Source organism: Cataglyphis hispanica, chromosome 13 (assembly GCF_021464435.1).
Source record: "Cataglyphis hispanica isolate Lineage 1 chromosome 13, ULB_Chis1_1.0, whole genome shotgun sequence".
NCBI classification, from domain to species: Eukaryota; Metazoa; Arthropoda; class Insecta; order Hymenoptera; family Formicidae; genus Cataglyphis; species Cataglyphis hispanica.
The window spans coordinates 5,758,260-5,785,489 of record NC_065966.1 but is presented as its reverse complement, the minus strand read 5'-3'; the positions used below and the strand labels follow the sequence as shown (position 1 = coordinate 5,785,489).

At 33.1% G+C, this 27,230-nt stretch overlaps 2 protein-coding genes and 2 long non-coding RNA genes across 4 annotated transcripts in view; 1 reads left to right on the top strand and 3 right to left on the bottom strand.

Annotated features, from left to right (window-relative positions):
• LOC126854192 (laminin subunit alpha-1) overlaps nucleotides 1-4,326 on the bottom strand; it is a 189,155-nt gene extending 184,829 nt beyond the window's left edge. The window contains exon 1 of the mRNA XM_050600641.1: nucleotides 4,017-4,326. Within this exon, the coding sequence (XP_050456598.1) occupies nucleotides 4,017-4,149 (133 nt within the window). The 5' untranslated portion in view covers nucleotides 4,150-4,326. The remainder of the gene's footprint in view (nucleotides 1-4,016) is intronic.
• A 1,623-nt stretch (nucleotides 4,327-5,949) lies between these two features.
• Nucleotides 5,950-25,919, top strand: LOC126854293 (uncharacterized). Its single transcript, XR_007688088.1, has 4 exons — nucleotides 5,950-5,966; nucleotides 6,390-6,518; nucleotides 6,973-7,067; nucleotides 25,535-25,919. It is a non-coding gene; the product is annotated as an uncharacterized LOC126854293 (long non-coding RNA).
• LOC126854292 (uncharacterized) lies at nucleotides 16,422-19,835 on the bottom strand. Its single transcript, XR_007688087.1, has 2 exons — nucleotides 19,782-19,835; nucleotides 16,422-17,658 (listed from the first exon to the last, which is right to left on the bottom strand). It is a non-coding gene; the product is annotated as an uncharacterized LOC126854292 (long non-coding RNA).
• The window catches only part of LOC126854223 (hepatic triacylglycerol lipase-like), a 212,463-nt gene continuing 206,165 nt past the window's right edge, over nucleotides 20,933-27,230 (bottom strand). The window contains exon 7 of the transcript XR_007688081.1: nucleotides 20,933-21,022. The gene's annotated coding sequence lies outside the window, so the exon portion shown is untranslated. The remainder of the gene's footprint in view (nucleotides 21,023-27,230) is intronic.

The following is a 27,230-nucleotide window of genomic DNA, read 5'->3' as shown; positions in this document are numbered from 1 at the left end:
TCGATAGAACTCTTCGGGGTGCAAACGGAACTGTCATCAGAACTCCGAAATCCCCAAAAAAATTTTACCCCCTCGGGACTTAGAAATTTTCTAAAACTAGCACCACATCTTCTATAGAACTATGACGTGCTGGCTATTTTCGCAGTTCTTTTGACAGTTCTCGGCAGTTCTAGCATAGTTCCAACAGTTCTGATAGATTTTAGTAATAGTTCCGGCCTCTAAATATTTTTAAACAATTTTTGAATCTCAGAGCTGGCACCTCATCTTTCGTAAAAGTGGCCAGAACTTTTTCATCTTTGGTTTTACAGCTCCGGACGTTAATAATAATCGATAGAACTCTTCGGGGTGCAAACGGAACTGTCATCAGAACTCCGAAATCCCCAAAAAATTTTACCCCTCGGGACTTAGAAATTTTCTAAAACTAGCACCACATCTTCTATAGAACTATGACGTGCTGGCTATTTTCGCAGTTCTTTTGACAGTTCTCGGCAGTTCTAGCATAGTTCCAACAGTTCTGATAGATTTTAGTAATAGTTCCGGCCTCTAAATATTTTTAAACAATTTTTGAATCTCAGAGCTGGCACCTCATCTTTCGTAAAAGTGGCCAGAACTTTTTCATCTTTGGTTTTACAGCTCCGGACGTTCATAATAATCGATAGAACTCTTCGGGGTGCAAACGGAACTGTCATCAGAACTCCGAAATCCCCAAAAAATTTTACCCCTCGGGACTTAGAAATTTTCTAAAACTAGCACCACATCTTCTATAGAACTATGACGTGCTGGCTATTTTCGCAGTTCTTTTGACAGTTCTCGGCAGTTCTAGCATAGTTTCAACAGTTCTGATAGATTTTAGTAATAGTTCCGGCCTCTAAATATTTTTAAACAATTTTTGAATCTCAGAGCTGGCACCTCATCTTTCGTAAAAGTGGCCAGAACTTTTTCATCTTTGGTTTTACAGCTTCGGACGTTAATAATAATCGATAGAACTCTTCGGGGTGCAAACGGAACTGTCATCAGAACTCCGAAATCCCCCAAAAAATTTTACCCCCTCGGGACTTAGAAATTTTCTAAAAACTAGCACCACATCTTCTATAGAACTATGACGTGCTGGCTATTTTCGCAGTTCTTTTGACAGTTCTCGGCAGTTCTAGCATAGTTCCAACAGTTCTGATAGATTTTAGTAATAGTTCCGGCCTCTAAATATTTTTAAACAATTTTTGAATCTCAGAGCTGGCACCTCATCTTTCGTAAAAGTGGCCAGAACTTTTTCATCTTTGGTTTTACAGCTCCGGACGTTCATAATAATCGATAGAACTCTTCGGGGTGCAAACGGAACTGTCATCAGAACTCCGAAATCCCCCAAAAAATTTTACCCCCTCGGGACTTAGAAATTTTCTAAAAACTAGCACCACATCTTCTATAGAACTATGACGTGCTGGCTATTTTCGCAGTTCTTTTGACAGTTCTCGGCAGTTCTAGCATAGTTCCAACAGTTCTGATAGATTTTAGTAATAGTTCCGGCCTCTAAATATTTTTAAACAATTTTTGAATCTCAGAGCTGGCACCTCATCTTTCGTAAAAGTGGCCAGAACTTTTTCATCTTTGGTTTTACAGCTCCGGACGTTCATAATAATCGATAGAACTCTTCGGGGTGCAAACGGAACTGTCATCAGAACTCCGAAATCCCCAAAAATTTTACCCCTCGGGACTTAGAAAATTTCTAGAGTCGAGATGGAATCAGTTCATCAAAGACTGGGATATCTACGAAGATAGACTATGAAATTATGTTGCCAGTCGTTAAGCTGTTAATTCCAGATAGCTATGCGAACGTCCGAAGCTTTGAAACCAGATTGATTCGACAGCGTGCAGCTCTGTAAACAAGATCAGCATCTTGCAAGGAGTAACTATACTCTGAAATCTATCAGGAACTGTAGAACTCTTCGAGAACTATAGGATACGACGATTTAAATGGCATTTTTCGCATTTTGCGGTGCCACGGGAAGTTGGCACCTCATATTTTCAAAATGCAATTTTTTTAGGTTTTTTGCCGGAACTATTTCTAAAACCTATCAGGAACTATAGAACTATTTGGGGTGCAAATAGAACTCTCTATAAAACTTTCGATTTTTGAAAATGCGGTGCTAACTTCACACCGGTAATGAAACTCGACAATTTAGAACAACAATGATACATTGTCATGCGTCGAGGAATCTCAGATATATCTCTTTTAAATCTCTTTGCGTTAATGATACGATCAAAATAATAGTAAAAAGTTAAATATAATTGCTTAATGCTTTTAAAAACACGTGAAATCTTTTTGTATTCATTTTAAGAGATATGTCAAAGTCTTAATAACAGACGGTATAAAACAAAAATTTTCCTCGGGAAAAATATTTTAATCGTACAATTTTTTAACTTTAAGAAAAATTTTGATCAATTCTTCTCTAATTTATATCGCAATCATCGCAAAATATCTCTTTCATTAGCAAGAATTTTGAAAATTAGCGTAATTATCAAAAAAATTTTTTAAATTATACTTAAAAAATTTTTTTTTTAATTTTTAATTAATCTTACAATTAATTGATACTATCAAAAATTTAAACAAAATTCTTCAATAGTATTCAATAGTACACACATACACATATATATACAAAAATCTAATCTATAAATAAAAATAAAATCTTGAGAAAATAAATAATATGAATCTAATGAGTATAAAAAAATAAATAAATAAATAAATAATTAATTATCTGAGATAAAAAATTATTTTTCTAATTCCACAAATTAATTGTATATATATCCCGGTATATATTTTGCTATATATATTCTACCAGATTTTTATTTATACGCGTCTAGAAATAAATTCTCCACGCGGAAAGGTCCGCGAATAAATTACATTAAATTACACCAGCCGGAAACGTTTTAAATGTATCCTCCTCGCGTTTTCTCTCTCTCTCTCTCTCTCTCTCTCTCTTTCTCCGCGCATTTCTCTGGTCCCTCAATATTTTTGTTGCTCATCGTTTGAACGCGCAACGTTCCACGCGATATCGCCGTATGAGAGAATCGATATACCCGGGAGAATGCCTTTGATATCGCCCTCGAGTAACGAGTAAAAGGGTTGCCGTTTACACTCGCGATGCGCATCCTAATGTGCGACGGATTCAACGGCGGTCGCCGTCGTGGGCGCTAAATATAAAGCAAACATCCCATCCTTGGGGGTGGAGGGTGGGGGGGAGAGGAGGCTGCGGAATGTCCTGACATTTAATATTCTCGTAGCAGACGCGCGTTTTACGAGGTCACATGGTGGTATCCGTCGGAATTTTCGACAATATTTTAACAGACCACACACGTGCGCGCTGCGCCTCCGGGACACGAAGACACGTCACTTTCGCGCCGCGCCGGAAATCAGCTGAGATTTACGGAAACGAGAGACTTGAGTGGTGAAAAGAAATCATCGTGAGAAGCATCGCGCGAGATTTACTCGGGAATAATATCGTTATACAGGGTGTTCCAGATCAATGAAACTTCAGGGTCTTAGGAAATTGAATTTGGAATCGAAAAGTTCCTATAAAGATAGTTCCGGAAATGCGTTTTTTGTATGACTTTTAAAAATAGCTTAAAAATCCTACATTCATTTGAAAAAAATAAAGAAATAAATCTGGGTAATTAAATAATAAACTAAATTACACCTCAATTTCATTTAATTCTGATAAGGCGTTCCAAAAAAAAAAATAAGCTCAGAACAACAAAAGAAGCAGAAACTGAAATTAAATCAATATAATTTATAAAATAATTATAAATTTATATTTACATAAACTAGATAATTTCCAAACAAAATTCAAATTTCTGTCAAAGAATAAATAGAGAAAGTTTGACTCCACAAAAATTTGTTGAAGGATCTGTCAAACTTCAATTGACATATAAACTTTTCGATCTTAACTCAATAGAATTTCTAAATAAATATCATAATTTAAAAACAATGAATGAAGACGTAGTAGTGACAGGTAGAAACTTACCCTGTTTGAAGCTGTGACGAAATCCGCGCGCTGCTTGGACGACGTTCAGGTTGCACAGGATCAACGAAAAGACGATAGCGAGAAGGCGCCGTGACGTCACGTTGCGCACGAGCCCCTTCATGGCAGTGGTCATGGTCCACTGTGAGAATTCCCGCAGTTTCTCGATATGACCGAACAAAGGCGACCATTGACAAGGACACTCACATAATCCGTAGATCCCTCAATGGGCGAAAGAGAGCGAAATTCCGGAATCACTTCGCGCGCTCGTTTTATCGCCTCCTCTCTCATCCGTCATTCTACGAAACGCGACGCGTCGCACGTCATGTCGATTGTTTTTTTATAAATATCATAAAACGAATAATTATTTAAGAATCTTAAGCGGAGCAATTTGTTTCTTTTTCTTTCTTTTTTTTTTATGTCGCGCCCCTCTTTCCATGCGACGAACTTTCCGAAACAACCGTTGCACTCATTTGGCCGCCATTAATAAAAAAAATATCTTCGGCTAGCGATGGCACGTATCACTGCATTTTCACCGTCGAGCAACGCACAATTCCCTCGTACGTGCGATCCCGGATCTACTTTTTCCACGAAATATACGCCGGCGAGAAGCTCACGAGAATCGCGACGCGAACTTATTTCTTCACTCGCGCGAAATTAGCGTCGAACTTGTCACTTGTGATCGCGTTGCAAATCCGATCACTTCACACAGGATCGAAGGGTCTTGTGGCGCGAATTTTTCTCGTGAATTTTCTCTCGGCACACGTGTTTATTAACGCTTTCTGCGTTATATATGACGAAAAAAACACCGCACTCCGCGACGCGCACTTTGACTTTGCACTTGCAACACGTGAAGCAGAGATTTCTTCGAGAGGAAAAACCGCGCGCGTGCGAGAGAGAGAGAGAGAGAGAGAGGAGAATCACACCGAGACGCTGCGACACAGACGGCACGAGAGTCGCGAGCGAACTGAGCGAAGGAAGCGCCGAACCGAAGTCACCACCGCCGAGAGGGCACCGAGAGCAATTCCCCCATCCCGTCCCCTAACTAGCGCGTGACGTTGTGTAGGTAGCTAGGTAGATAAAAACACTACACGCGAGACGGAACTTTCTCGTCGCCGGTGCTTTCCCTAGAATAAGCCCGAAACATTTTTCTGCGCGTCCCAGGATACCTTTTTTTTTTTTAGAGAAAGAGCTTCTCGCACAGAGCAATTTCAGACCATAAACTGCTTTTATATGGTTTTTATTTGTTTGAAAGATTTCGAGTGTTTTATGTACGTTGTATCGTTGACTCTCTAGGTCTCTAGAATTTTGAAAAATATGAAAAATTTCTTTTTTCTTGTTTCTTTAATATATATATTCTTTACGTCATGTTTTCATTTAATCTAACCTGTAATGTTTATAATATTTAATAATTTATTTAATCTTGTATCTTCTTTACACATGTATTCTCTCTTGGAAATTTGTTTTTGATGCATAATATATGAAGTTTTTAAAATATAATTCATAGATATAATATTTACTATCTTAAACTTTAATTATAAATAATTATAAAATAATTATACAATTTATATGATAGGTGTGCATAAAACTTTGTCACTCTGTATACATATATACTATACTTTATCAAAAACATTTCTCTCTCTTGCAATATTTTCAATAAATCCGAATTTTCAAAAATTTAAGGTTATATATTAAATCGATATAAATACAAACAAAATTCTGAAATTGATAGTAAATTACGATGTGATTAATAACGTATTTATTGTGATATTTTTCTATTCGTCAATTTTAATTTAACGTACGTAATCAGAAATCTTTTTTAACACATGACGTTGGCAGCGTTCTAAAAATCACTGTCATTACTAGAAATCTATAATGTATAAAGATTTCCAGCACTGGCTGTGAAGTTTGGAACGCAACCTTAGAAGAGTATCAGAGGCGATCGTATCATGTGTAAGTATCCTTATTATTGTACCAATATTATTATTATATTAATAATAACAATATTGTTAATAATATATTACCATATCAGTCATAGCGTATTATTTGGCAATGGACATACACTATTTCTATATCTCCACTGTAGAAACTCTGCCTTAGAAAAGGATAGCGATATTTGACAACGTCTATTTTTTTCTCACGAACTTGTAATATATACATATATATATATACATATATATATATATATATATATATATATATATATATAAGTTGCCTTCAACTTCTGATAAAAAAAGAATTAGATGTAAAGAAAAGAAATTAAGAAAAAGAGATAAATATGTTCAAACATATACACGCATATATAAAACAATATACACAACAACCAAACATCAACAAACTCACTTTCTCAATTCGAGATGTATGTTATCTGCACAGCGAGCGCGGATTCGGTTACTTCTTGGAATTGTCCCGTAAATCTTGCCAGCGAGTCCGCCTGAGCTGGAGCTAGACGAGAGGAGACAGGAGCGAGCGAGATGGAGCTATTGGAGCGAGACATTCTACGAAGTCAGTTATCCTGATTTTCGGAAAGCGATCAAATTTGAGATTTGCTCGCGCTCGAAAAATCAATCTTGTAATCAAGTTAAAAATCGATCTTATTGTTCCCAGGGAACTACTTTGACATTTGTTTGGTGAAATTTCTAAAATGCAATATTTAATATATTGATAAAAAATATTTTATGTGATAAATAAGATATATATATATATATATATATATATATATATATATTCCAGTTCTTAATTTTTTATTAAATAATATTTTTGTATTAAAGAAATTAATGTTATTAAATATTGTCCTCCCTTTTTAAATCGTTTCTTTTCAACACGTTTTGAGAGAATGAAGGGTAGAAATGAGATTAATTGGGGGAATGAACTAAATTATTTTATTAATTTTATACATTAATAAATAAAAATACTGTTTGATAAAACAATAAATAATTGTAATTTATTATATTTTTAGAATCAGTTGGAGACAACGCAGTACAGCTGTAAAAAAGAGACAGTGATCCAGCACAGTAGAGGAAAAAATGTAAGAATCCAGCACAGCAGCAATTGGTGAGTGAAAAAATGATGCATTTGCACGATTAATTATTTATTTGATAATGATTTTGTTGCATCGTACTCGTCAAAATAAAAAGTAAGTCTGAAAAAGTCTGAGATTTTCCTTTTCCTTTTTTTTAACAATATTGTTTAATTTTATAGTGATAAATCAAAAAATATAATTGACTAGAGAAAGATATGTGATATACACATATGTATGTATTAGATATATTGTGAATTAATATATTTAAATAATTAACATATTTAAAGAAAAGAAAATAAATATAACATAAAATTAATATATACACATGTTTAATAATAATATTTATTTAAATAGTAAAAAATGTGATGCAACTTGCCATTTATTTTTATATAATGATAAGAGAAAGGAACGAGGGGAAGAAACATTGAATAGATAAAAATCACAAGCGTGAACGAGTAAATTTTTCAAATTTTTTTTACTAAAGAAACATATTTCAATAACGAACACACACGGACAAATCAGTGGTCGAACTAAATTATACAAGATTAGGTACTTCTCTATTTCTTCCTTGCCTCTAGAAGGTTACAATGCTTTGGTTATCTTTTTTTTTTTTTTGTTTTGAATATATTATAGGATATTTTTACGGAGATATAATTAGAGTGTTCCTCTCTTTCGGCTTGTTAAGCGCTGAATTATTTTATACCAAGCGGTACTCGAAGTTGTTCGCTCATTTGCCATTTTTTTTTCACCGCTCGATTGATCGAGGGCGCATATCGGCGCTCGCGCTATCGCTAATCGTTATACAATAGTTCGCTATCGCTATCAAGTCCACCTGCCAGGATGCGTCTCGCCATCACGTGATTCTCGAGCGATTCATCTATTGCTTCGTCGCAGAAGTTAATATATGTATTAGTGTGTTTCCTCTTTCTCTCTCTCTCTCTCTCTCTCACGCAAAATTCCACGTTCCACGTGTTCTCCATATACATAACAGCATGCTTTAAAAAAATTTTCGCTAAACTAGGAAACTTGAAATTAATTTTGCCTCTTACTTATTTTACTTCCAATTTTTTTATAATTTTTTATAATAAAATATTTGCATGAATTAATAATTTTAATGAATTTTGAGATGGAATTTTCATTGAGTGACATTTATATGTGTTCGAAGAATATTAAATTTAATTTTTGCATTAAATTTCAAATTAGAAAAATATTTTTTTTTTAATTAAAACATTTTTTTAAAATTTTAATTATAAAAATTAAAATTAAATTGATAAAATTATTATGAAAATTCAGCGTTGGAGAACCAGAAAAATGGAAAATCGCAGATAAGCACTTGAGTCCTCGGACGAAGTCTGAAAAATTGGCAATGTCGATCCGTCCAGCTGAAAAGCGGACAGTCGAGTGTGTAATCGAGTATTTTGTTTTACTTGAACGACGTGTAATTGCAAAATCGATTGGTAAAATATGTAATCTGACGGACGTTAAAAACCGTATGAAAGTATGTATACGATGTGTGTGAGTTTTGTGACTGGAGTCCTTCGGCTCTTGGGCAGTCTACGTTCTTTTTCCTCTTTCTCATGTCTATCACACAAGTGATATACGCGATATCAGGTATCGATACGAGGATTAAATAATGTTACGCGCCTACCTATATTAGACATCAGTCAGTCGACTCTTTGCGCTAACTTCTTTTCCGGTACTTTTCATCGGACTCTCCTTTAATAAACAGCGAGCTGTAAGAGCGCTTGTATGATACGCGATATCGCTTCGTGTAATTGGAAAGTTTTTTAGGCAATCTTTACGATATCGTTTAATAAATAATCTTTACGATATCACGCGCCTGTTACGATCCTGCGCGCGTCCTCCGACAAGCTCTCGTATATTTATTTATGTTGCACAGACTTAAAAAATAATTTTTACATATTTAGAAATTTAAAAAATAATTTAAAAAATTAAAAAATAACTTTTACACATTTAGAAATTTGAAAAATAATTTAAAAAAGTTAAAAAATAATTTTCATATAAAACATTTATATAATTGGTTAATAATTGGAAAAAATTAATCGCGACTCACGAAGTAAAATCGAGATCGATTGTGTGTGCTCGGAGAAAAGATAATTAAAAATTGCGAGGAATGAAATAAAAATTTATTGAACAAAAAAGAAAATATACAATATACGTTAAAGAATATAATAAAATAAAAATTCAATATCTGTCAGGTTTGTACTTTATCATTTTTAATTACAGTTTCACGCGTATGATATTTGGAACGCGCAGTGATCGTAGCTTGATTATTCATTTTTTGTTTTTTTTTTTTTTTGTACGCTCCTTTCTGTATCGAAATCTAGCTTACCCCAAGGTTTACATTGAAAGCGTGTAACACGCGATGCAGAGTGGCAAATCGCTATCGATATTCTCTTTGTTCACGTCTGTAATTCGAGAGCTCGTGAGACTCTCGTAAAATCCGCGCAAAGCTTATCGCCGTTTCTTCATAATATCAGGAAATAATATTTCTCTCTCGTTTTACTCGCCGATTGCGAATCGCTCTTGAGATAAACACACAAGCGAGTTCTTCTCTCCTCTCTCTCTCTCTCTCTCTCTCGCTCTCTTGAATTGCATACGTAGAGGCACACATAACATACGTACAGCAGACACGCGAGCTTATTTATTTCGTGCTAATATTACAATATAATCGAGTCGAATCCTCGGCAACTGCTAGAGATACAAACTATAGAGCGTAATATATAACGGCGTATACAGATTGCCGCAAAAATTGGATCCTACAGGGCTCTGACACTGAAGGATTATTTTATTAAAAATAATTTTTATTAAAATAAATTTATTTAATTAAAAAGATAATATAAAATTTGTAATAAATTTATTTTATTAAAATTATTTATTACAAATAATAAATTTATTATTATTTATTTTAATAAAATTAATGTAATTAATTAAAAACTGTTTGATAGCTATATACAAGTCGTATGCTTTTATGTTTACGCTGGAATATATTTAATAGATCGATTTAATAGGAAAATTCGTTTGATTTTTCAATCTTTAAATATTTGAATTTTCCCTTTTTTTTTTTTTTTTTTTGCAATTCTAAGAATCTTTCTTCACCATGAATTCCCGTATTTTATATATTTCGGATCTTTAAATATGCATCTTCCGGTTCTCGTTTCCTGATTGAATGAATTTCTCCCTAAATCCGTGATTGCGCGAAGTCGTGAATCTTTAAGAAGAATTTATATATTTATAGAATAATTCTTGTCATTAAAGTAAAATTTGCTCTGGATCCTGTAGAATTTTTTTTTTCACAATTTTTGCGACACTGATACGTGTTGGAGAATACATCGCTTGATACGCGTCGCAGTTAAATATACAGTATACGGTAAGAATAAGATTATACAGATACGTAATCATAGTAGTAAAAAGTAAAAACTGTATGAAAAATTATTGTATTGTTTCCCATTACTTATTGTTACGTCGTGCTCCATACTTTCGAAGTCGCGGACGCAAGCTTTGATCCTATCTCTTTTTTCCTTGCATTAAAAATAAAATAAATAAATTTTTTTTATTTAAAATATTTTCTTACGAAAATAAAATTACTGCAAAATAATAAATTTTAACCAACAATCTAACATGTAATATACTTTTACAGCTAAATATCATTAAAATATCACAAATCTTCTAAGAGCCACATTATTAAATATATAACTTATATATTATATGGAATTTTATTAATTTTTATCCGAGTAAATTTACACGCTATTAAAAATTATTCCGATGAGTTATTTAACGGTAAGAGGTTTTATTAATAAATAAGGAATTTCTTGTTTGCCGATTAATCTAGCGTTCGATCAACTTCGAAAGTGGAACGTCCGGTTATAAATACGAACACTATGATATCGTATTACATGTACGATGATCTCTATGATGGTCGATGTTCTCAGTTGATGAAGATACGATGACGTGCACGACTATAATGAATAAAGAACGATACACTATGTCCAAAAACAGCCCCTCTCAAACGGAGCTGAGATTTTAATTATATTTCTTTAGTTTGTATTATTGTTTAAATTTAATTTACGTCAGGTATATTAACGAATAAAATGCTTAGTGATAAGGTGCATTAAAATTATCTTCAGCCAAATTCATTTATCAAGTTTTTAAAAAATTTCTTCATACTTTCTTCGTATTATTCGCGATTTCAAGAAATATTTGCGATAGTGCGTTTTTATATTTCTGATAATATTCCCTCTCTTGATTTAATTTATAGTTAATTGACTAAAATTATTTAATATAAAAATAATGAAAGGTGGATCTACGCGGACCTCGTGACGTTTAACATAAAGCTTGTGAATAGAAGAGTCAAACAAGAGAGTCGAAATTGATTGAAGATTGACAAGCCCTTAATAGCAAAGGGTGCTATGTTGAAGACTCTTTTGATGGGAGTATTTCCATGTTCTCACAATGGCGATCGTAATGACCATAATGATGCTGAACTCTGCTCGTTACGAGCTGGCTCGATTACCTTGCGGGCGTTCACTGAGATAAATCCTGTCTAAAGTGTTTTATATTATTGTCGGCTTACATTTTTCTCGCCTTAGGACATAAACGTTTTACCGCGCTCGTGAAAATACTCCCTTCGTAACTAACTACTCATCATTAACTTTTGGATCATGCAGATTCTATCACGCATGATTTCATCGCGCCCAGCTCCATCCTTCTCTGTCTCAAATATTCAACATTCGAATGATTTTATTGAAGAGTGAAATCGAGTCATCTCATTTCTCCAAAGGATCTGGCAATGCATACATTGAACTTTTTTTATAAAAAAAAATGTTAGGAGAGAGAAATGTAATATAAAGTCATATTTTTATTAATTAATTATTAATTAACTTATGATTCAAAATAATTCAACTTATGTTAAATGTTATCTATTGTCGGGTAATAATGATATTTTTTTCAATTTTTAATGTAATATCGAAATAGAGGTACATCGTGTAAAACTGGCTTTTAGAGTGGGACAGGTTGCTTCTTTATCAGATTGCGATTGATAGAAACCGCCTTTATCGTCATTTCACACGCGCGTGTTTCCTTGGATAATTACATTTAGTAAAGTTACTCCGATCGATAAGAAAACTATAATTTTTAACAAAATATGTATAATTTATAATTCCCCGCTCGCATTTATCATAAATAGATTTGATATGCATGTTATATGTATTTTAATTCCCTTGTGTTTTGCAACTTTCCTTAATTATTCTAAGTAATATAATCTTTCTTTTGAAATTCCTGAAATAATTAATAGCGCTGCGAAACTTGATTAAAAAAATAAATATGCATTGCTCGATCTTGCGTGAGAGATTTTCATCTTGTTTCTCGTTATTCCCTACCTCGCATTATCGCTATTATTATCGCTAATTCCTAAGGGCACAATCACACCACACGCTTCTTCGTAAATTCCTCTGTCTTTTCAACATCTGCCTATATATTGTATAGATTTATCTAAGTTCTCTAAACTTTCAAGAAATACAAGCGCACACTGCGACATACTCTATATTCTCAATTTATGAATTTTTAATTAATAAATTTTTGCGCTAAAACGAGCTTGGAGATCTAATAAACGAAGAACTCGTTTGGTACATGCGATAAATTTTTTTTTTTTTCTTAATATGAACAATTCCTAATGCAGGGTGCTCTCGAAATTATCACGATTGGAAACAGAAGAGAAAGATTATAAATGATTTTTAGTTATCTATAATATGGCATATATATATATATATAAAAATTTGAAAATTAATATCGATATTCCTATCTGCATTACATTATACATCGTGTGTATAGGCTCTTCCACCCTGCATTAATAGAAATATGTATATTTATTAAAGAAGAATCTATTTTATTTCGCAAAATGTTTCATGAAATATCGCACGACATAATGTAACAAATTACATATAATATATATAGTCACTTTATCCTATATTTTTTTTTTACGCGAAATTTCACTACTAGACTCCTCTCATATTTTCTAAATTGTTAGAAGATGAGTATTATGTGTTTGGATACTCCCAAAATTGTTCCGCTTTTAGCTTAACTCTTTAATTGCCTCTATCAGGTATACGTACATTGAGTTTGAAAGTACACACGGTATAAACGCCTCTCAACCAATCGGTGCAAACTTTACTAATCCGTTGAGTTATACGGATCGTTTCAAAAGTTTTGATATGATATACAGTGAATGAGTTAAAATTGACAATCCAAACAGAACTTACGCATTGCTTAGATACGCACGCTACGATATGGTATTAATTTGATATGCATACAAGTGTTAAATTATTGTTTGGAATCGACATTCGTCGTTGCATTGACAATGTGAAATTACATACTTGTTGAAATTTTTCATGATAATCCCAGGATCATTATATCCTCATTTGATGTAAAGATATGTTAAAAAACATTTTACATGAAATAAAAAGATATGTTTGTTGGACAAAGAATGTTAGATATTTTGATTATTTGATAATAGTCCGACCATTCTTTTTATTTCTTAGACATATTTCGAGAGAGCCTGCGCAGCATATTATCGGAGATTATATTAAAGTATAATAATTTATACTAATCGGCGCATATATAAGAAATATTATTTATCAAAAAAATATTCGTCGTCAAATTTTTCTGACACATGTGTTAAGAATTTCTGTTGTCTTTGTTCATTCAAGAATACAGTTCCATTGATATCGCGTGCAATTAAATGGAAGAGTTAAAAAAATTTGCCATTGGTTTTCAATTAAAATCGAAAAAATTAAAAGATAAAAAAGGACGAAAATTTTCTAAAGATATTTAATTATTCTAGAGATTTTAATCGTCGCTAATAATTGAATGAATATCTAACAACTCTTATCGCGAGCTGTTGAATTAAGATTATAGCGTGCTCTCCTCCAGACTTTAATTCCGCTAATATCTCGTCCATTTTCTCTTTCACTGACCCCGATCATGGCAGTTTAGCTAGCTTCCGTGTGTCCGAATCCGACAATCGGAATTTTTTATCTACTCGCTTATCCTAATCATGGTGTTTGAACCACAAAGGACCGCGAATGTCGTCTATTCGCGTTTGCAGGGATTCATACGATCTCAAGAAATTAATATTTGACAATCAATCGATATTTTATCAAACTTTACTGTCTATATTTCAAATACAGATAATAGCATCTATCTGTACAAAAGTATCATTAAAAAAAAAACCGCGGAAAAATAATATATTCAATACAAATAATCGTGTAAATCCCTTTCCGTTCTTATCATTTTCTCTCTCTCTCTCTCTCTCTGATTTTTTTCACTTGCACATATACACTATCATCTCATTCGTATATTCTTTATCTTAGATCAAGTTTAAATCAACTCCGCATGAGCACACATATACATACACAAGCACACTCTTCTACTCTTTATCCTCAAACAATCTACATTTCCGTCAACTCATTTCAGCTCAACTGTCACAACACACGTGTCATTGTAGTTTATTAAAAATTTTGCATGTGGGATTAATCTGTCATTATTATTTAATAATTTAATTTATGACGACATTGTTGGTTGCATCCTCTTTGTTATTGTGTGATGAATTAATAATTTTAAAATTGTTGAATAATAAAGGTCAATATTAATGTATGAATAATATTATTTTCGATCAACGATAGCTGGCTTGAGCTGAAAAGGGCGGACGGATGTGGAAAATGCATCTACGGAATGATGTTGGTAACGAGGAACGTTGACCAATCGCACTCTTCTGATTCACAATCCATCGCATCGGTTCGATCCGTGAATGTCTCAATCGTGGCGGCATCGAATAGCGCGTTGTCGATCGAATATATTACGTTGCGCGCGATCCACAGAAGCTATACAAAGGCTACTTGGCGATTCAATGAAAACGAAGATATTTTCGATGTCTCATCATTTGCGTAAAATCGGCCACACGGTGTTCTGGATATGTTTGTCGAAATACTGGGCGAGCTATATTAAAATTCTCTCCTTCTCGCGCAGATGTCATTGGTCGTGATCAAGCTCGTGATAAACATTGCCAAGTGTGAAATGATTTGGAAATGATAAATTTGTGTTTTAAATCTGAGGGCTGCGATTTTTCAATTTTTCATCCTACAGATGCTTCTTAATTGAATGCCTCAAGATCACAACCAAAACTATCTGTTCTATTTTAATGTGCAAGTTCGAGATCATTATTGACAATCGCAATTGTTGTCTCGAACGTCACCTTATTATTTACGTTCGAGCGTGATAAACCGATCGGTTATTCCGTCATCGTTCAATGTGACGTCAATTTTGCGCTACAGTCGCGAGAAACTAAAACTTCTCATATATATAATATATATTATATAATGATAAATTCTCTTTCTCTCTTCCTCCTTCACTCCGCGCTCTCGCCGTTATAACTTCTACAATATGTATATGCTCTTCCCTTTTTGCATTCGTAATCTATGGAGACGGCACAAAGCTGAACGGCTAATGGTAGATACAAATATATTACAAGTACACGCCCGCGAAGTATCCGTTCGCTTTGTGCTCGCGCTTTGCCGACGCAGAAACGGGGAAAGAAAATAATTGTCCTCGTAAAAAGCCGCACGAAGCACCGTAAGAGGATAGAATCTCTCGGTTTATGATGTCTATAAAGAAATTCTCGGCGCGAATGCAACGCCAGAATGCTGTCTAACATAGGACGCCTCGCAAGATGTTCCATTGAATTAAGTAGGACAGTGACTCGAGGAGAATAATATTTATGTAGAATGTTCTTCAAAAGCAGTTTTGTTAAAATTGATATATTTTATCGATAGTTAATTTTTTTTTTTTTTTTATATTTAGAGAAACTTAAAAAGATGTATCCAACAATTGTATTTACTGAGGATTTAAACGGTAAGTTGGCTATGTTATGACAGATAAAAAAAAAAGATGAGAAGAATGAGTTCTCCTCGCAAACAAGTTCCAATGAAACGGATTGCAATTTCTTCTTACAATTCTGTCGGCCAATGCGCACGCACTAACGCATCTCAAGCATGCTTTTGCCTCAGATACTCGCGCGCATGTACATAATGATTTCACGGTAACGATTTTCCATGCAACATTTCGGTAACTATATATGTATTTTTAATCATGCATATCTTGCAGCATTGAATTTTTTTTAGACGAAAATCAGTGGATGACATTTTACGTATTGCATTTAAATTATTTGCTGAAATATTGCGCGTGTAATTTAATACAATTCTCTCTAAAAAATCCGTTTGTTTTTCAACATAATTGATTTGACAATTAGATAGTCGATGGCTTATATTTTTTTATTCTTGAGAAAAAAATTTATACAAATTAAAGCAACTAAATTTGTTTTACGTCGATTTATTTGAATATTTAATGAATTCATGAAAGGTAAAAAAAAAAATCGCTAACATCTTACGAATTTCATTAAAATTATTGATTAAATGATTAAAATATTGCGCGTGTAATTTAATACAATTCTCTCTAAAAAATCTGTTTATATACTTTCCAACATAATTAATTTGACAATTAAATAGCCGATGACTATATATTATATTATACTTTTTTATTCTCGCGAGAAAAATTTACACAAAGATAAGTAGAGCAACTAAATCTGTCTCGCATCCATTTATTTGTGTATTCAATTAAATTCATGAACGGCAATGTGCTGTTATCGGTTGCGGTAAGAAAATCGAGTTGACATATATATATATGTAAATAGACGTTCCCGCGCGAAAATCGTTACCGTGAACAACGGATATGCGATTCGTACGACTAAAACGGCGTTCTTCTCTCTCTACTGCTTCACAGAATACACACCGAGAAACACCTAGCTTACGTGACTAGGCTACGTAACGAAAACTCATTGCGCACACGTGCACCACGAGATCCCGTCGAATCCCGTCTCTCTCTCTCTTTCTCCCTCTTTCACGTTTTTGCTCTATCCGTGCATTTGTGACTCCGGTCCTGTCGCATTCGCACACTCACGCACACTCACGCTGTTTGCAATTAATTTTTGTCCAATGATCTCTCGGATCGTGTGTTCGGATCTCGCATTACGCCACCATCCCGATCTTCCCCTTATAAACATTTGTATGTACCGTCCCGAGGAAATTTCGGAAATAGCGCTCGTCCGAACGTCGTTTCGTTAATAACTCGATTAGCGACGCAAGCAAATTTGCGAATCATGACTCGCAATTTTCCTTCCTTTATTTATTTCCATACATTTATTTTTTGTGATCATAATCTGTCGCATTGAAAAACATTTTCTATCTATTGCGGAAATTTTTTTTTCGGAAAAATATAAAATTTCACGAGACGATGATGAAAGATTCAGACAGTTGTTCTCCATAATAAAATTCGTATTTAAATCTTCCGTTCTTCTTGTACTTCCGATGCGGCTCGATGACGTTTAAGGGAAGGTGGTTGGGAATCGCGTTTGTTTGCGGATCGATGTACGCCGATAACACACGACCGATATCGGCAAAGGACGACGATTCGACGTCTGGCGTCGCCCCATCCCAGGGCGGTGAGGGCACCACCGCTCCGATTCACCCTGCGGGCTCTGGTCCAGGCCTGCCTCTGTCAACACACGAAAATAAATTCGATTAATATCAGTTGTTATTATCATTGATTTTCAGCATGTCCCTGGAAAATCCCAGAAAACCTAGAATTTTCAAAGGGATTTCGTTTTCATGATTTTGAAAAATCAGCAAGTTCTCATGGAATTTTATTCGAACTTTATTTCGAAATTTAATTCGAAGATTATTGGTCTTGTCAAGATTATTGATTTAAAAAGAAAATCTAAAATATATATATTTGTGTGTAAATTAATTGAAAAAAAAATCATTGTGTTATACAAACATAAAAAATTTTATTTAATAAATAAAAATATTTATATTAAGAAAAATTAAGAAATAATTAATACAGTAAACAATATAAAGTTTTCCACAATCATTCAGATCATTAAAAGCATTATATATAATGTTTTGAGAAATAAATGAATGACATAAATAATACAGGGTGTCTACTATCTGAAAAAAAACCTAGAAAATCCGAAATTCTTAGGAATTTCGTTTTTGCCTTGAAAATACAGGAAATTCTCATGAAGTTTCATTTGAATTCAGGAAATTTTTTTCAAAAATACTCTCTTTGTTCATTTTGTTCGCAAATTGCAAGTATCGACAAATTGATTGGCCAATGATTGTGAATTATATATTTTATAAATATGTTATAAATATGTATCTTTTTTTCTTTGATTATATGTTCATTGTCATAGCAAAACATGTACAATTTTTGAGTACACATTTTATATTATAATTCTTGATGATTACAATTAATGATAGAAAATGGAAATATGCAAACATGAAAAATACTTATCATACAAAAGTCATTCAGTTCTTTTCAGTACATTTTTAAATTTAATATCTAAAATTTAAATGATTTATTTTTTCTTTCCTTTTTATGAGTGAAAAGAATTAGAAAATGCACTTAAAAAAAAAAAAACTAATTTTAAAAAATGCTATCTAAAAGTTTTTTAATTTTACCTAGAATTAACAAATTATTTGAAAAATCGTGAATTCTTTTCTAAGCTTTGAATAGACTTGATTTTGTTGACGTCAGTGAAAGTTCAAAATTAATTTTAAGTTAATCGGTCCCAGGTTTTTGTCTGTGTATTCAGAAATAAAGAAATAAAAAGTGTAAAGAGGATAAAATTGACCGACTGATTCTAATTACATTATTCTCGCTGCGTATTTTAAAATTTTAACGAAATAATGTTATATATTTACATAAGATATTTACATTTCAGAATTCACACAGAAACATAAAATTAAATTTAACGGTAAAGGCGTGATATCACGGTGTCTTTTATAAGCACTCCTGATGTTGCCCACTTTCAAAAGGGAATATTGAAACGGATAATATTTAAACGCTTGCAATATTTGAGCGTATGCATGTTGTTCGCGACGATTGATAAAAATTAAGCGAACGTAGAATGAAAGTTATTTTCTTATGTAAATACAAGGCATTTCATTTCGCAGCATTCCAGCTCTAGGAATTAAATTAAATTTCTCTATATTAAAATTTTCTCTATATTAAAATTTCATAATTATTACTCTTGCATAAAAGCAGAATAGTAACTTTAAACTTTTATGCTTTTAAATAGTCGTAATACATGCAATATTTAACGTTAATACTTTCAAACAATTTTTAAAAATCTCTCACTTAAATCTCGCCCTAACCCGACTATTTGCAGAATTTACTTTATTAAAGATTCGCAAAGACTTTAGTTCTCTTACAACTATCTATGCATCTATAACGAGATGATTTTCATTTCCATTATAGTTCAATTTTTCATAAACAAGCGAAGCAATTGTCACGCTGTAATAATGACGTAAAATGGAATTATTCAGAGTAGCCGCGAAGCGGCATAATGCATAATAAAGTAAAGCTAAATAAGCAACAATGCATCGCTCGAAGCCACACACACACACACACACACACACACCGCAAATATTATATTTAAACGTTGACATTACAAGCTTAATTGCTTTGTAATTGCGCTTTGAAAAGCGAAGTGTCTTTGATATTGGAATAAAATAAAATGTTGAGCCCGAGGCGGATGACGTTGTCGGGACAATGGTAATGGCCACACTCTTTGTAATTGAAATTTTCAAAGTTTCGAGAGCACAAGTTACGCTTACGTTTCAAAGAGAACGGAGGCAATGACAGAATCGCGCTGTTATTGCCGGATGCAATTTTTAACTCACCTACACAAACCACTCATCTTTCTGGCTGGAGGAGATGTCACTGAAAGATAAAAGAAAGATATGTTTCTATTAATAGCGTATTCAAACACACAGAGATAACGATTAAACAGTGCGCACCTTTCCATGTAACTCATTATAAGGTGATTGAAAAATTTCAGAAAAAAAAATGAAGTAAAATTATTTTTCCCTCATCCTAAGTCAAATAATTGTATGCTGATTCGATTCATTCTCGATTGGTTGATGATCGTGTTTGCAAGAAAAAGCGCTCGCCTTCTTTGATTTCTTTCGATCCTAATTTAGGCTAGGTTATAAAAACAGCCTACGACCGTGATCGAACGCCTCATGGCGTTCGCCATTTTTTCTCCGCGACTATATCTAACATGGAGCAGACGGAATCGATGATCCTTTTTATGGCTCTGTAAAAGAAGTTACGACCTACTCTTTCTTACACGATGATAAGTACGTTAGAGTCATTTTATTACAAATTCTCGTCGACAAATATTGTCGGAAATTTTGAAATATTATATAACTCTTTATGTTTTATATTACATGTTTAAAATAAAAAAAACTATATATATATATATATATATATATATATATATATCAAGATTTTTTCTGATTTAATAAAAGTATAAAATATTACAAGTTTAATTATAATGTTTTCCAAGACTGAAATATATTTTTCGAGAGTTTCATATTTAATAATATCTCAATTTCTATTCTTTTTCACATTCATACTTTTGACATTTCTATTCTTTTGACAGCTATATAATTATCCTTCCCTCTAGAATTTTATTATACATCAAAGAGAATAATGTATTCGTTCCAAATATTACGCCGACGCAAAAGATTACAAGAGCAAACAACACTGGATTTTTTATTAGAAAAAAAAGAAAAGAAAAATATATCCGAAAAAAATATCTCACCTGTCGGAACCATGGCTCCTCACTTTGCCTGGCAGTAGAGGCGGACCCGGGCCGCGCTGTGCCCGAGCCTGAGGCCCGCAGGGCGCAGCCAGTTTCCCGGCCGTGGCAGGGTCGTGGCCCCCATTACTCCGGGCGCAATCCCCGAGCCGTAATTCCCCAGGGGCCCCAGAGTGCCGGTTGTGCCCTTCAGCGTGGTCATGCCCATTGGTAGACCGGCGCTTGCTCCGTTCGATCCGTACATCTGTTGCACTAAAATGCCGTAAGACACATCAGTCCCGCCACACCACCCGCATCCCTCTCGACGATAAAGTCGACTTTTCTTTTGCACACACCGCGCAGTTAATTTAGAGGAGCTTTCAGAATGCGAGATAATATAATTATCCTTTTATAAAACTTTACTTAAAACAGAATTGTTGGAAAAATTTTCAGAGGATCTGAGAGGGAAAGAATTTTATGCAGTTAGCGTTATGCTTGTGAATGTTTTATTGTCATTTGTTGTGACGATTTTGGTTTATTTCATCTAGAGGTGTAAATAGAAAAATATAACAAGCCTTGTTTTTTTTTTCAAAATTTTGTCTTTTTTTTAGATATTTAATATATTTATATTTTGATTACCGCAAATTGATTTTTCATTATTTTTGACGTTTTAGGTTTACATTTTTAGATAATAGATTTGAATTAAATTATTATTTTAAATGGAGCATTTTAATTGGCTATATAGTTATGTAATTACTATTTTTAATTAGATAAATTTTTCAGAAACAAATAAGAATTAAACTTGAATAAATTGTATATAGTGTAAATATAAAAACTGTTTGTAATTTTTAAAAATGAATTTTAAAAGTGCCATTAAAATCACTTTCGAAAAAAATAAATTAAAAATATAAAAACTTTATTTTTTATTCTGTTAATAAAAAAAAATATAAAGAAAAATAATATTATATTTTAAAAAATAATGAAAAATTGCAAAATATGTTTTTTTTCTATTAGAAAAAAAACCGATTTTTTTATATCTTTAATTTTATCACTTATAAAATATTCTACTTATCGGTAAAGTATGATAAAAACTATTCCAAGTGTGCAATAAAACAAACAAGAGAGGAATCAAGGAACCTTTATATTATTATTACGTTTCATATCTCATAAGTCAAAATTTTAAATCGATATCTCCTTCTAAGCTTAAGAGCACGACGTAGCTAAGGGAACGAGATTAAAAATTCTCAAGCGCAACAATTTTGACATTTCGCATGCGCGCAATCTATTTTTCTGTCATCGTGACAGCGACACGCATTGCGCTTCTTCGCGCGTGATTACGCGGTGAATTTTCCGGCGCGCTTTCACCCGTCACTTTTATCTACGAACGGACGTACGGGATAAACTTTGCTTTATGTGCGGATTCCGGAATCCGGGTCAAACGGATTTCGGGGCGAGGAAACGCGGTTAACGTTCCCGGCGATTTTTCGGCGCGCGAGACGTGACGTCGCGAGAGCGTGAAATCTACGCGCGAAACGTGACGAGGATAAGGGGCTATCCGGGCGATCTTTGCGAGGCAAGTTGCACGTATTTACGGTTAACTATGCAAAAGTTTGGACGATTCCGAGCGGCCGTATACGTCACAGCGTGGTGCCTGTCGTCTCTCGCAAATTATGCCGGAGCGAAAGCCGAGAACGTGAATGGCGTAAAGTCCATCTTTCTCGCCGTATATAGGAATGCAATTCCCCAGCAAGTCTCGAGCCAAGCTCCACTAAATTACAAGCAAATGTTACGCATATAATTGTTTAAGCCATGTAATATGTTGTGATATTTCCGATATCTTTCAATATTCGCATCTAATCATATATTTATTATATCTTTTTATTTAATTTTTATTTAATTTTTATTTAATTTTTTTATTTATTTTTTATTTAATTTTGTTTATGACTGGCATTATATATAATAATCTTTTTGCAAATGACAAATGATAAATTTTGTGCAATTTCTAACAGCTTTCGCTATTTTTCATATATCACATGGGAATGATAGACATTGCATTATTAATTGAAAATAAATCATCGTATATAGTTTTAACTAACTATATACTAAGCATTTTAGAGAAAAACGTTTTCAACAAAAATTGTATGGTTTTGAGGGGAACATAAGATGGTGTCATTGGTTTGACCTTGGATGGCATCGTTAAGGTCAAGTCAAGGGCACCTTTAATTTCTTAAATGAAATCTCCAATTTTTTATTGCGTATTCTTATAGCTTATATCGAGAGTTTTCCAAAACACTATAATAAAGTATTTTTTCATTAAGAATTTTTTGAGTTATTTTGTATCTTAAACTGACATATTTTAGTATAAAATATAAAATATCTCAAAAATTATTTAGTGTTTGATAATTGTATCGTAATACTTTTATGTAAAGAATATTAAGATGAATCAAATGGTGTAAAGAAAAAATAAATAATTGTTATAAAAAAATATATTGCAAATAATTGCACTTTTTTTTTAAAATAATTATTTTCTGTACACCATTTGATTCATCTTATTCTTTATATTTTGTACTAAAATATGTCAGATTAAGATACAAAATAACTCAAAAAATTCTTAATGAAAAAATACTTTATAGTGTTTTGGAAAGCTCTCGACATAAGCTATAAGTATATGCAATAAAAAAATAGAGTATTCCATTTAAGAAATTAAAGATGTCCTTGACTTGACCTTAACGATGCCATCCAAGGTCAAACCAATGACACCATCTTATGTTCCCCTCAAAACCATACAATTTTTGTTGAAAATATTTTTCTCTAAAATGCTTATTTTTTGAAAGAAAAGGAGTACGGGTGGTCTAGGACACCCTGTATAATAACTGATTATATATAATATATAATATTATTATTCACCATGAGATAATCGCATAATAATTCATTATTATACAGAAGCAAAAGCAACATACTTTCGCTAATAGAAGCGATTTGAATCAATAACTTTCTAATTGAAAAACAATCTATTGCATAATCGAACGATTAATTGCTCTCTATCGTATTACAAATTCGATGGTGCAGTCTGGCTCATGTGACAGGGCACAGGGTAATAGTGTTACGTTGCACTATACCAGAGGATACCAGCATAATATGCGTTTCTCATATTTTTGTGAAAACGTTGCGCCGCTTATGATATATTACTCTATTATACGTTTTCGCTGCATAGCTTGAATTTTAAACGGCTGTAATGACGATCAATACGGCGAGATATAAAGAGGGGGATTTATTACCGCTAGCGTACTGTATCACGTTTAAAGCGTTGAATTTTTGTGATTCTCGTAACTTTGCATTTATGTAACGTTAATGTCGTAAATAAAGGGAACGAGTTTGTGCCGTGCAAGCCATATTCTTATATCAGTGGTAGTATTCTCGATTATTTTACATAAAGAGATTTACGCTGATAATTATTATCTGATGTTCTATCCGGCGAATATGCATTTTCGCGCGATCTCTCTTAATTCAAAATGTCACTCACAGGGAGGAGAGCGCGCACTCCGCGACGAAATTCCCATCTTTCACCCTCATAAAGGGAGCGAGCCATTTTTTGGCCTCTTCGACGACGTCGGCGTTTTCCGTAAATTCGCTGTCCGCGGACGACATTTTTCAAGGTATCGAAAAAAAAAAACGGCCGGCGCAGCTCTAAAGAATGTCATTTGGTCAAAAATTTACGACCGAAACTATAAAAGAGAAAATGTACAGTTGACTTGTTTTCTTGTCAAAAAATATGTCGGTCAAAATTTCGGTGTTTAAATATTTAACACATTCGTGTGTTAATTTGACATATGGCTGTCGTCTTAATTGAACTCAAGTGTTAAATTATTAGAACAATTGAAAAAAAAAGTGTAAAAATAACACTACACGCCTATTTTTAATTTTACACAATATATTTATACGAGATATTTTTTGCATTATTAATGACAGGATTTATCTGTCAAAATTTATAAAAAAAAAAAAGAAAAAATGTTTTTATTATCACAATAGAAGCGACAGTGACTACAAACTGTCAATAACAGTTTAATTTTATCATTAAAATGTTAATTTTTGCACAAAATTTATTTCAAATTATTTTGAGGTTTGCACTTATTTGATGCTAAAATTATTAATATATTATTCACGTCACCATTCAACATATCCATATTGTGTTTATTTTATATTTATATTCATATTATGTTAAATTAACACAAATATTTGTGCGTCATCGTTTGATGATATCTGTTAAATTTAACACAAATTGTTCAGCTATCTGACTTCGAGGAATTGGAGGGAAGGAATTTTTGTTACGGTCGACGAATTTGTATTCTTGTTGTTCAAACATTACATTTCGCGATATGGAATTTTTAAACAGATGTACCTATGCACGATCTTGATAATCTGAAATGAATATGATAAATTTTATTATGACAATCGTGATAAAGTTTACTTGATCAAATGTATTATCCTTCATATTAATTTTTAATTTTTTTTTTTTTTTTAATTTACACCCGTTAGATAACAAAGGCCACATGTAGATGTTATGTGAATCCTGAAACTTCAATTCAACAATCTAAAATGGAACCAAATCTAAATTTTGAAGCTTAGAGAGGGCGGGCGGCGAGGGGGGAAGAAGGGGGGGGCCGGAGGAGAAAGGGGTTCTATTTTAATAACGCGAAAATTAATTTTCGCGTCGATGCAATGCGTCGAGAAAATATGCTGTCAACTTTCCAATTTCATATTTAATGTCAAATTGTCTGTCTACAGTTGCAACATGGAAATTGCACATTTGCAAAGGGCGTCTTTAGCTTTCCGAATGGCGTTTCCGTTCCCTTAAGCAGCGAGCATGCGATAGACTGCATACACAGAGCGCAATCACGTGACGCCAAGTTACTGTTGGCAGTCGGAATACAACGGTGCCAAAAAGTGAGCTCTCCAAGCTGACGGACGAGTGCAGTTTGGAATATGCATGAGGCTGCAGCTCGGTGGCTGATGACGTTTTCCGGGATCCTGATCTCCTTGCAATCTCCATGTGCGCTATAAAGGGCTTTTAGCGAAATCGCCAACAAAACCGACGACACACCGTAGTAATAACCCGGTATTACCCGGTACAACGGATATCATCGCGAAAAATGGCGAAAGAATGTATACGTTTATTCCGGAATAACCGGCGTATTGATTTCTCGGCAATTGGGGTCACGTAATCGCCATAATTCTCAGATTTCGTCGCGTAGACGTCACTTTGATAAAAATAATTCTCGCAGCGCGGCAGAAAACAGAAAGGGAAAAGATAGTTATTTTAACCCCGAAACTGTGACATAAATTCTTTTTACACATTTTATAGATAAGTGGAAATATCACGTTTCGAGATTTAATCGAATCGACGTGTAATAGCTACTTTGAGCTGCAGCGAAGAAAATAAAACAAAAAAAGATTTTTTTCTCTCTGATAATAATTCGGAATATTTGAAATTAAAATAAAAAATTTTTATCTCTTAATAAATTTTATAAATGGATGAATATATATATATATATATATATATATATATATATATATATTATAAATTTTCATAAGCAATATTAATATAATATTAAATAACTGATACATTAGAAAATTGAAAATATTGATTTTATCTATTTTTGTCTGCGATTACAAAATAACAAAAAAAAAAAAAAAAATGGAAAGAGAAGGAAAATTCATTTTTTAAATCGCTCTTACATAATCACTGATCGAATGGCGATTACTGATGAAAGAACGGAATATGTGATGGGTATCGGATAATGATTTTCGTCGATAATGAGCTTATACTGCGACATGATTATTACGTCGCATAATTATTATTCATTAAACGTGCATATACACGGACAATATCCGCAATAACGATAATTGATCACCCAAAGGCGATTACAACACTTACTTACGCCTTGGCTAATTCACGCATTATCGTTTTAATACGTTGCATCGTAAATTTATTTAGCGCGGCTTGTAAAAATTTTTATTCAAATGCCCTGCGACGTATAATGGATATAAATTGTTAATTTTATTCAACAATCGAAATTTTATATGGATATTATATTAAATCGCCCCTATGTAGTACGTCATCGATGTATATCCAGTTTCATTGTGCAAGAATTAATAGAGAACCGAATTTTATATCGACGATGAATAGCATCAATAAATTTTGTAATGGCAATTTGATTGACAAATATATTTCAAACAATTTTATTAATAATTGTTACTTGATTGCCTCGGTTAAATAAATATGTATGAAAAATTTGACGATATATGAAAATGTGAACAAATATATATTTCGCGATGGGAAGATTTGTATTAATTTGCGTATGCTTATCTCTCAATTTTAGAGATACGTATTCTACAATGTAATCAGCAGAGTAGATAAGGGAGAAAATTATTCTCAAGTTCTTGAAATGCTGTCAAATGTACATAACATCGTGACTCTCGC